Source organism: Saccostrea cucullata, unplaced genomic scaffold, assembly GCF_032062105.1.
Source record: "Saccostrea cucullata isolate Sc308-1 unplaced genomic scaffold, CSIRO_AGI_Scuc_v1 ctg145, whole genome shotgun sequence".
Taxonomy (NCBI): domain Eukaryota; kingdom Metazoa; phylum Mollusca; class Bivalvia; order Ostreida; family Ostreidae; genus Saccostrea; species Saccostrea cuccullata.
Genome location: NW_026931856.1, coordinates 464,191 through 476,203, shown reverse-complemented (window position 1 = coordinate 476,203; position 12,013 = coordinate 464,191). Strand labels below are relative to the sequence as shown.

The following is a 12,013-nucleotide window of genomic DNA, read 5'->3' as shown; positions in this document are numbered from 1 at the left end:
ACTGGATTGGTCAAATCCATTGCCTTATTTTCCAGCTTTCATCAAATTTTGTATCGGTGTCTGAAGAAGCCCTAAAGGTAAAAAATCTATGCACACCCAGTAAAAGCATTTCACAGTTCATTGCCAACATTCTACTGCGATTATAAAAAGTAATTATTCCTTTTTACAAACAAGGACTATTAATTGTATTCCATGGGAACCCATAATTTGCTTGGAGATAAATACTATACATCAGATAATTAAAAGAAGTGGAATGCGTTCTAATGAACTCATCTTCTCATGCAGACTACGAACTTATACACAATGTTCACATCAATGCAAGAAATACTAGTATGACTCTATAATATTAATATGATATTGGATTGGCGTCAAATCAGACTATATTGGGTTCACCATGGCATTATCTTACTGTTTAATGAGTTGCCTTTCATAGAATAACCAAGGGAACGTACATGTATTACTACAGAAACACGTGTATTTATATTAATGTCTTTCATTAAAATCCAGCAAGTGTAAGCAAAATATATAAACTTAACAAACACAAATAATTTTTTTTGATTTAGCTGATTACACAGGTATTTTTTAGCTTTAGTTACAAAGATGCAAGGGAAAATTCAAGCCAGAGCATAGATTAATGATTTCATGTAAGCAGCAGCAGCAAGAGAGGCGTAAGGTTGCCACTCCTTTCTGGATCCGCCCGAATAATCTGAGATCCCGCGAATGATGATAAAGCTGTTAGTTCGATTCCCTTCTAATGATTCTAATACAGCACTGACGTCACTGTCGTATGCACGGATTCCGTTCAATTCTGCAAACGACTGTCTAAGCCGAGGATTTCGGGAGACGAGTTTGCCGCTTGCTATAACACCCAGACGACAGTTACTCTGTCCCACACGATAAGCTTTGCCAGCTACCGGATGTTCCACTTCTAGTTCCGTCCCGTTGTCGTCCGTGTAAAACAGTCTATCTGTTTTCAATGGCGGTCGATGGAAGTTGGATTCCTCGGTTTGAAGGGTGTCCTTGGCGTCGCTGACGTAGCGATCCCAGGGGCGCTGGGGATTTGTGTCTCTTTCAATGATTTGCTTTAGACTGACGGCGACATCTTGTAAAGAATTGTCGCTACAGTCCCATTCCCGGGTAGAATAATTGTAACCATCTCCACCCTCCATCTTTTCTATTTTGTGACAGTGCATATAGATTGCTCCATTCTTTCTGGAAGGCACAGATACAACAACATCGCCAAGACGCACGTGTTTATCACCATCTGTGTAATGCGGCACTCCACTCCCTACTCCCACAATTATTACGTGATGAACTTTGTTGAAAGTTCCTATAATATTAAAAAGGATACCTTGTGTTACAAAGTATACTTACAAAAATATCGAAGTTTAAGAATTGTAATATACCTGGTATTATTGTTCCTTACCCAAAAGTCTGGTAATTGTGTTTTCGGCAGATATTCTTGTTTCCTGTTCTGAGTTGGCTTTGCGGGACAGTTTCGTTGATACAATTTTATACTTGCCAATTCTACCTAGTGTGTACACCTGTGATTCTCCTGTATCCAAAAGTAAAAAGATATTATTTATTGATTTTATTCTTTTCCCCGAGTTGGTTTCAGCTTCGCTCCAATATGGGAGTGTAGCAGGAACGACAATTTTGGATAGAGAATGGTAATATGCTATCTATCCATATCATATGCATTCAAAACTATAATACTGATTAAATAGCAGAATATACATGTATATATAACCTTTTGAAACTCTTCATGTCAGTGATTGACAATAAGGCCCCCAATATGGGGTATGTTAGTACAATATGTTTTACCTTCAGTTTTATATTTGACATAAGTTGTCTTTTCTTCGATCATTGCATCAGCTGCCACTTTTTCACAGAACAGTGACGTCACTATAGCAATGGTTGGCTGATCTGATGGTTTGAGCTGGGGTAGGTTTTTAACAATTTTTACTTCTGTATCAAAGAAAACTTAAGATAAATTATGAATTTGAAATATATATATTTGTTAAATTGGTCTCAATGACTTTTCCTCAAAATATTGAACCAATACTCTGATCTTTCACCATGTTGGTCACGAGTGGCACAAACTAAAAATCTACAATGTTTGGAGATGCTGGTTGATATTATATGTCTGACTATAATTTAGGTCTTTTTGGTCCTTAACAAAGCGTTTAAAAAATCCCATGTACACTACATACTATAGCATCACCCGATCCCTAGGAACCATCACTATTCAAACTATACTACATTTCTGTTAAAGAGCTTTCACATTCTGGCCAAATGGTTTTGAATTATTTTTGAATTACTCCATTCGCCTTAAATGTTAAATAAACAGGCATCTCTAGACAGTACAGTGTAATATGTCAGATGATAAAACAACGAAAACTAAATCTTCATTAAAATAAGGGATTTTACTTTCCTCTTAGATTTTTCAGAAACTAATGGTCGAATATTGCGATCATGTAAGCTTTTGCATTAATATATCGATGAACTTAAAATAAACATCGAAATTTCTTTCAAATAAAATGAACTTCTTAATTTTATTCAAATTGAGGGGTGTTCTGTAATAACATAATATGGCTACCGTGTTTGCTGACTTCCGTTTCCTGGCTGCTCTGAATTCTCATCCAAAAACCACCTTCTACTTCTTTAATAAGATTTTTCTTCTGCATGTCCGACAAGAAAACCAAGGCAGCCATTGTATCTGACTGCTTTATCTTACAGAGTCTACAAGGTATATCAAAAGAATTGAAAGATCAGAATTAACAAGAGGCCCAAGGGCCTTGAATCGCTCTTCTGATGAATTGTACAATCTATCACTTCTATTAGAAGCCTCCAACTCTATTAGAATCATAAGACCCAAAATGCATCAACTTACAAAGTTTGATAATATTTAGCCAGTTAAGACTGAAGATATTATAATATAATTATAAAATACCATAAGTAGGTCACAGTGACCTACCTTTTGATTGAAATTTTCTGAGGACTCAAGATACATTAATTGACAAAGACTGATGATTCTAATTAAATAAGTACCTGAGATATTCAAAAGTAGGTCATGATTGACGATTCTAAGCCAATTAGTACCAGAGATAATTAAATAAAGCCATCAAATGTCAAAAGTAGGTCACGGTGACCTACTTTTGGTCGACGTTATCCAAAAACCCAAGATGCCTAAACTGACAAAATTTTATGATTCTAAGCCAATAAGTACCTAAGATATTCAAAAGTAGGTCACAATGACCTACGTCTTGTTGGAAATTCAATGAAACCCTAAGATGCCTCAACTGACAAAGTTTGATAATTCCCAGCCAATAAGTACCAAATATAATTAAATATAGCCATAAAATGTCAAAAGTAGGTCACAGTGACCTACTTTTTGGTCGACGTTCTCCGAAAACCCAAGGTGCCTAAACTGACAAAGTTTGATGATTCTAAGCTTATACCTACCTGAGAAATTCAAAAGTAGATCACTGTGACCTATTTTTTGGTCGACATTCTCCGAAAACCCAAGATGCCTCAACTGACAAAGCTTGATGATTCTTAGCCAATAAGTGCCTGAGATACTTATATATAGCCATAAAATGTCAAAAGTAGGTCACTGTGACCTACTTTTTGGTCGACGTTCTCCGAAAACCGAAGATGCATCAACTGACAAAGTTTGATGATTTTAGGTCAATAAGTACCTGAGATACTTAATTATAGTCACAAAATGTCAAAAGTAGGTCACCGTGACCTACTTTTAGGTCGTCACTCTCCGAAAACCAAATATGCATGGACTCTCAAAGATTGATGATTCTAAGCCAATAAATACCTAAGATACTTAAATATAGCCATAAAATGGCGAAAGTAGGTCATCTTGACCTACATTTTGGTCGACATTTTTCAAAGACCCAAGATGCATCTACTGACCAAGTTTGATGATCGTAGGTCTGAAGGTAATCAAAATATGAGTTTCAAACAATTTGAAAACAAATGTCGGCAAAATTCAAAAAGTAAGTCACAGTGATGACCTTCTTTTTCATAAATATGTTTTAAGGTCCCAAGATGCATCAAAGTACAAGATTTGATGATTCTAAACCTCCCAGTGTCTGAAATAATGGGATTTAATGTTTTTAAAAGGATAAGTCATGAAGTTCAAAAAGTAGGTCACGGTGACCTACTTTTAAGTTGACATTGTTTGAGGATCCAAGATGCATCAACTGACAAAGTTTGATGATCATAGGCCTTAAAGTGTCCAAAATATGCCTTCAAATCAATTTGAAAACAAATCCAAGCAAAATTTAAAAAGTAGGTCACCGTGACCTACTTTTGAGTTAACATGATGTGAAATCGTAAGATGCATCAACTTACAAGAATTGATGATCCTAGTCCTAGTGGACTTTTACGAGAAGCACTGACTTCTACAGTTGACGGTTTACATGGACATTTAAACTTGTATCATGTACGGAAGTACAGAATTGATAATGCATAAGAAACCTTTCTAGGTGTCATAGGTATGGTGTTAGGGGCACTAATATGTGAAGACCGGGAGTTGGGGCTAGGGTGGTTGTCGTTTTCTTCAAGGACAACCTATATGTGCATTGAAATAACCCGCTATTTTCGTTCAATTAAATGTTGAGCTATATATTTATATCATAAAAGAGCTACCGTACATAGCCCTAGTGTAAAAGTAAGCGTCAACTGTAAAAGTCAGCGCTTCTCGTAAAAGTCCTATAGTAAGCAAAATATACACGTTTTTATTAATTGTAAATTTAGGTCAACTTTGAAGTGACCTTGAGACCACGCCCTTTGCCCCAGGGTAATTCCCCGGGAAAATTTTAATCTTCGACATATCCTGATCCTTGTATGTAAGTTTGGTGAAAATCTACCTGGTGGTTATGGAGAAGAAGATTTTTTAGCAACTAGTACTTTTGGTTTTGTTTTCCTGATTATCTCCCCTTGTTTAAGGGTCCCAACACTTATTTTAGTATAAATGGTAGCCCTGTGACAAATTTGGTACTGATTGGCCAAGGGGTTCTTGAGTTATGGCCCATATTCTAAAAAGTTTACGCACACCGCACATATGGCCATAGCATTAGCTCTTTGAGCCTTTGGCTCAGAAGAGCTAAAAAGAAGGAAGAACGATTAATGGTCATTAATAATGAGAAAAAATCTTTCCTTGATGAGAAAATATATTTCTGTTATTAAATTTTCATACTTAAATAAATCCGGTGTCTTCGCCATATTAGGATAGGCATCTTCTAAGCATTGTAACATTTTCTGTTTCTTTGCTATCCACAGCAAAGAGTGTTTGATTCTTCTTTTCTTGGCCTCTCTACCAAAGTCCTTTTCAGCATCTGAAAATATAATACAACATATTTAAACCCTAAAATGAATATTTTTTCAAATCATGGAATTAAATTTTCCTGCTTCTACAAACCCAAAAGTTCTGCGAACTCCCACTGCCCTTTAGATGGTGTTCCGGTAGAAACTGCAAGACAGTTGATATTGAACTGTTTACTTGGAGGGATCGTCCACTGAAGAAAAGCACCCACTCCATAATTAGCACCACGTCCAACCTCGATTTTATTGTTCGCCCAGCTAATCCAGAAATATCGGAAATCGTCCTGAGACAGAACGTTCATCGTCATAGATTCCGTCATTACAGGTCCACCCGCACCATAACGGATGATTGACTTCGTGTTTCCGTCAGTTCCGATGACGATTTCAAACGTTTTGCGATCTACGTCCCCATATACTGCGCTCAGTGCGACATGAGCGTCCGCTGCTGCTTTAACCATAAATGTGATGAAGGTTTTATTGTTGATTTGTACCTCTGGTACAAGTTGGTATGTGTAGGATGCTGGAGTGAATACTGATGTAAAACTTTCTAGAATGAAAGAATATTAAGCACAATGATCTTTTGTTAAATATATAATTACTCTGTCAAAACCACAATATTTTTTAGGCCTAATGAAATATTATTTATGATTTATTATATGCAATGTTACTACGTGAAATGTAACATCGAAAATGTAATAAATATGGGATTATTACATTTTGTGTTAGATAAATAAATAATAAACATGTCTGATGAAATTTGTTTCATAAATATGCATTTTTGCAACGCGAACCGTTATAACTACATGCAGTCTTTAATAAAGTAAGTTTATTGCATTTTGATTTATTACATTTTCGTCGAGATCACCGCGGAAAGTTAAGACGCAAAATGTTATAACAGACTTTAAGAATCATTACATGCTGTATTATTACATTTTGTGTAAAGATTAACGCAAAATGGAATAACATAATTTTGAGATTATTCAGCGCAAAAATTGAAATAACGCAAAATGTAACAATCAGAACTTGCATATTAAGACCTGCGTTAATCTAGACGTAAAATATTTTTGCAGACTTGTTTCAAGATGCGTTTTTATTTTTTTTATTTTTTTTTAAATATGCGTTATAACATTAAGTTTTGCCCGAATCTCGACGCAAAATGTAATAAAGCAAAATATGTTTATCCCAAATCCATATATATGTTATGATATTTTGCGTTATTACATTCTGTGTTTACCTCGACACAAAATGCAATAATGCAAAATGTAATGTTTCTAAAAGTATGTTATTACAATTTGTGTAATATCATTCAGCGTTGATCTCAACGCAAACTTTTATAAAGCAAAATTCAATAATCTTAGCGTATTAAAGATTGCACTGTTATTACATTTCGCGTTATTAAAATGCATGTTTTCGTAGCAAATTTCATGTTTTTAAATTGAATATTTTTATGCCCCGTAATCGAAAATTCAGATGTATACAGTTTTGGTCATGTCCATCCGTTCGTCTGTCTGTTTATCCGAAAAAAACTTTAACCTTGCCCATAACTTTAGAGTGGGTAGGGCCATGGCTTTCATATTTCACAGATATATATTCCTTGTGACAAGACTTTTTCTTGTTATCGCCAAATTTGACCTTGACCTTAAAGTCTGACCCACTTTTACAAAAAAATTACCAAACTTTAACTTTGGCTATAACTTTTAGATAGTTGGTGCTAGGGCTTTCATACTTCAGTACTTCACATGTGTATTCATTGTTACAAAACCTTACAGTGGGTAAAACTATTTCTGACCTTCTGACCTTGACCTAAGAGTTTGACTCACTTTTAAAAAACTTTAACCTTGGTCATAACTTTTGAACAATTAGACCTAAGGCTTTCATATTTCATAGGCATGTAATCCTGGTGTCAAGACCTCCCTATGGTTACCAACAATTTTGACCTTGACCTTTGGTTTTGAAAATGTATATACTAAAACAAGAAAAAAGTTCAACCTTTGCCCCCCCCTGGAAAACGTGGGCATCCCCCCTTAATAGTTTTGCTACAAATGTGTGTGAAATGGATATGAAAAGTGAAAGATTTGAGGCAATGAGGCACCCCCCCCCCCCCCCCCACCCTTTTTATAGGTTTTTGACTTTGGAGAACTTTAGGTTTTTTTTTTTTTTTTTTTATAGTCAAGAAATTTCAGGGATTGGATTTTTTTTTAATGAATGACAAAACTGAACATATACTCGAGCAATGGCATATAGGTGTATTCCTAGTGTCAAGACCTTCCTATGGTTACCAACAATTTTGACCTTGACCTTTGGAGTTTGACTTGCATTTAAGAAAATTCAACCTTTGCCATACTCTGCCGTACGTGGGCATCTCGTTTTTAATAGTTTTGCTACAAATTCTTTTTCTGGGTAGACTTTTTTCCCTAACATTACCTTTACTAATAGAAAATGTCTATTGAAAAGACGATCCTCCCCCCCCCCCCCCCCCTCCACCCTTTTTTTACCACAGTATATACAAAGCAAGAAATATCTTAAAAAATGTAAGTGAAAGCAGAAGTATCGATACCTTGAAAAAAGTTGCCAAAACTACACATATACCCCCCAATGGCATAGGATTTATCTTTGGAAGTTTCAAATTTCCTTTTTTTTTTTTGCTTGTCAACTTTTTTTTGGTAAAGAAAAAAAAATTTTTTCAGGTTGGCCCCCCCACTTTCAAAAACGATGCTACGTGCCTGTTTAGTGACTGGAATTTCTTTTTTATTAAAGGTTCCAGAAAATTCAGAAAAAAATACTTGATAAGTGTTAAAACCAAACAAAAATGTTCCAACTAAAATTAAATATCTTGCTTTTAGGGAAGTTAGAAGGATTCATAAGTTCCTGGAAGTAGTCTGTAAACGTCTTCTTTTTAACGACCCCCTCGGCCTGACCCCGGAACCAAAACCTCAGCGTCCAGTAGTCCTATAATATAGAGTAACCTGTTATCAACAAGACTAAATATCGGGTAGGCGTTTGACACGATAAAACATAGTCATTCTCTTTGAATAAATTAATAGTTAAACTTTAGAATTATTTTCAGTCTGCAAAATGAATAGTGGTGCTTGTCACCTGCACGGATTGATTTTGTTGCTCTTCGTTGATAAGGTAAGCCAGAAACTCCAGCCTTCCTTCTGGAGGTTCCACGTCTTTTAAATCTACAAATTAACAATGTACTTGATGCAAATTTTGAGATAAACTTTAGTTATAGCAATAAAAGAATGTCGGTTTTAATGTCAATATGCATTGCGTGTGCAAGATGATTTACTGCAGAAAATTTAAACATTGAAACAAAATATTTGGACATTAATCAAATACAAAATGAACCCGTTTTGGTTTATGTTGGTGGTTTTCTTTCATTTGACTTAAGTATGTCTGCCTTTGCAAATAGAAAGTTTTGGTAAGTCATCTACCTCGATGTTGACAGGTTACCAGAATTTTTACTTTGAGGTACAAAATCGTTGGAAAGATTTTGTTTTAACTATAAAACACATGTGTTTTTAAATTAACTGACTGTCCGCTGCCTTGGCTATCAGGATGCCTTTGTGGGGACCTCCCGCCACATGGTGGACAAGTTTTTCATCGATTTCACTTCGGAACATCCTCTCCAACCTCATGACAGATCGGCCATCGCGCTTCGCCGCCATCATTACAACCTCTGCAGATAAAACAATTGGTTTTTCATATTACTTATACTCCGATACAGTAGGAACTCGTACTCTAAATGTTACATGTATATGTTCTATCAAGTTACTCTGGACTAGTTATGAATGAACTTAGCCCCTTTCGCATAAGAAGGTACATGTAATACCAAGGTCTGTTTGTTAACATGTCCAAAATGAAATCAATAATTTTTAATAACCCAAATCTTCATTGTATTTTTCTTTAATTCTCTTATTTTAAAACATTTTTCTCTCTTATTTTCACTTACAAGTAAACTGAAGACTATAGAAACCGATACCAAATGAACCCAAAACAAAAAAAATCGACTATAATATATATAAGAGAAAAAACAATTTATAATGAATGACAGAAAATTAAAAAGCTGAACAAGATTGCAGCTTGTTTGAAAAAATTAAACAATCTTTGCGCTTGGAAGCTGTGAACATATTTTTTTTTTCATGGCAAAATGTGTTTTCCATCCAGTTCAGCTGCTTTTGGGTTATATTATTTACCATTAAAATAATGATAATAAAACATATCCCTATGTATTATTCAAGTTTTTAAAAACTTATTATTGATTTATAATGTATTTAGAGCTTCAGACCAAGGTATATATAGTTATGAAAGATAAAATACACAGTCCAACTTGAAAGTCGGACAGAATCGACCCCTACCCCCACCCCTCGCACCCCTTGAAGGCAATCAATTTTAAGGGACAGCCATAAAAAAAACCCAGCAAATTAACTTTCTTTTTAAAAAAAACTATAACATTCAAATGGGAATTTCTCCAAATCCTTTGGGGGGATAATCCTTTTAAAAATTAATAAATTACATGGTCTAACTGTGCTACAACAGTGCGAAGTAGAGGCAACAACCTTTGCACTTGACATTTTAATAGTAGTAATAAAAAGATTATTACTTAGTATCTTGGGGAAAAAGAAGGGGCAGGCCTTCCCCTGGCCCTCCATGATACTAAGTGTTTGTCCTTTGAATTTGACTGCTACGTCTGTATGCGTATATCTTATTCGTTTATATTAAAAACCAAAAAATTCTTTTAAGAGGAGTCGAAAACAATAATTTCCATAGATAAAGCCAAGAATGTATTGATTAGTTGTTGAGAAGTGAAAATTCTTATCTGATGTCGGGAAATTCATTATTTTAAAAAAATCAGTCAACAGCAACCAAAAAACGAAAGAAGACATAAATACAAGTAAATGTATAGACACCACTCGTTAATGTGGAAGGCATAGGTAAATGTTTTCGATCAATAAAATTGATATCTGTGGAAAATTATTTTGACAGTTTATACAAATAGTATTGGATGGTTACATATATAACAGATGTACATGGTCTAGGAAATTATGCTAGTACAAGTTTAAAAAAGAAAAACGAAGTCTGGATAACTATTTCCACACCTGTGGTCTATCTCATCGCATTTAATTAATACAAATTAATTTACAATTTTAAAAAAAGTCATAACTTTTAAATACGCATATGAAAACAAGGATAAAAAAAAATTGTTTATACGCACGTGTATTTATTTGAATTTATTGTATTGTTGTAGGGATGGATTGATTAAGGGTGAATTTCACTTATATATACTGCCCACAGGTGTGCACTTGTTTCTGTAATATAATTTTAACTCTTAGTATAATAATACGACGAGTTTACTGTTATTATTATACTATGGGTAAAAAAATTATATTACGAAAGAAACGTGTACCTGTGGTACTGCACCGTGCCGAGGCATTTTTTTTAACCATAGTATAATATCGATGGGTTAAAAATTATGACCGAAACAAGTGCCTGAGGATCGACCCATGTCCCTGTATCGGCATGGGGATGAGGTGATATGTCGGGAGTTTAAATATTGTCCCATCTACCCAATTTATCCAAACCATAAGGCTGTGGACCTAAGTTTTTTTTTTATTTTATTGTCCACTGAGCAGTGATAATTTGTTCTCACTTAGTCACTACATATGTAGTAGTTGCCCGTGGGAAAATCTGAATCAGCCATTCATCCTATATGCGCGTCATCTCATTTCTATCCCAGTCTGTTGGCTTTATTTGGCATAGCATTATTTGGGTCTTAAAAATCGATACTTGTCTCTAGTTCTTCATTTTTATGGATGATCACTGTATAAATCAATAGCCCTGACTAACTGGCCACTTACCTTCTGAGTCCTCCATTCCCCTCCCTTCCTTATGTCCGCTCCGTCCGCAGTTTAATTGTTCTGCTTTTGCCTGACCTCAGGCAGCGGGGGTGTGGTCGGTCTATGATAAATTATGTCAATTTCTTTATTCTGTACAGAATTTATGAAACTCCACACGCTTTACATGTTTGCTTAAGATTTTGAGCCGGTTTTTTGTCGACGGTCTACCCACCCACACGAAATAAGTGCCGATAAGAGGAACTCAACGGTCCTGTTGCAAGATATGGGGATATGCATGACATGAATCATTTATTGTTACATACGCTGCATTTTCAAACAAAGCCGGCTACTTTTTTAATTTACATGTTTAAGAAGTCTTACCCTTTCATGCAGAAACTGAATATCAATTATTAATCTCTCTCTCTCTCTCTCTCTCTCTCTCTCTCTCTCTCTCTCTCTCATGAACATTATTTAAGGACGACAAAAAATATAAGATCTATTGAATTGCTATATTTCTTTTTTTTGTCTTAAAAACACATTTGAACTCTCTGAATTTACAATTTGGGTTATCAAAATCTTCAAGAAGTTAAAACTGAAAATGTTCCAGGATTAAGAGATGTACAATTATTTTGCTGAATAGCTTATTTGCTTTTCTATATTTTCTATGTTCGTTTTTTGGTTTGTCTTTTTCTTTTTGGCTCTTTGATTTTAGTTTTTTTTTTTAGAATTTGGTTTTGACTGTTTGTTCGTTCGTTCGTTTTTTATTTACTTTTTGCTTTTGTTTGTTTGTTTGTTTGTTTGTTTGTTTGTTTTTGTTTTGTTTTGTTTTGTTT

General features: G+C 34.8%; 1 protein-coding gene across 1 annotated transcript; it reads right to left on the bottom strand.

The window, feature by feature from the left end:
* Positions 1-457: 457 nt before the first annotated feature.
* LOC134233726 (uncharacterized) lies at positions 458-11,593 on the bottom strand. Its single transcript, XM_062715722.1, has 10 exons — positions 11,202-11,593; positions 8,879-9,022; positions 8,437-8,522; positions 8,160-8,289; positions 5,438-5,887; positions 5,216-5,354; positions 2,600-2,742; positions 1,825-1,968; positions 1,427-1,555; positions 458-1,330 (listed from the first exon to the last, which is right to left on the bottom strand). Exons 1-10 carry the CDS (start codon positions 11,215-11,217, stop codon positions 615-617), a joined length of 2,097 nt encoding a protein of 698 aa, XP_062571706.1. The 5' UTR covers positions 11,218-11,593; the 3' UTR covers positions 458-614.
* Between the last annotated feature and the right edge of the window lie 420 nt (positions 11,594-12,013).

Coding starts and splice junctions, on each gene's coding strand:
- LOC134233726 (XM_062715722.1), bottom strand. Junction 1,556..1,824: donor TGTCAAATATAAAACTGAAG/GTAAAACATATT, acceptor TTTTGGATACAG/GAGAATCACAGGTGTACACA. Junction 1,331..1,426: donor CACAATTACCAGACTTTTGG/GTAAGGAACAAT, acceptor TTAATATTATAG/GAACTTTCAACAAAGTTCAT.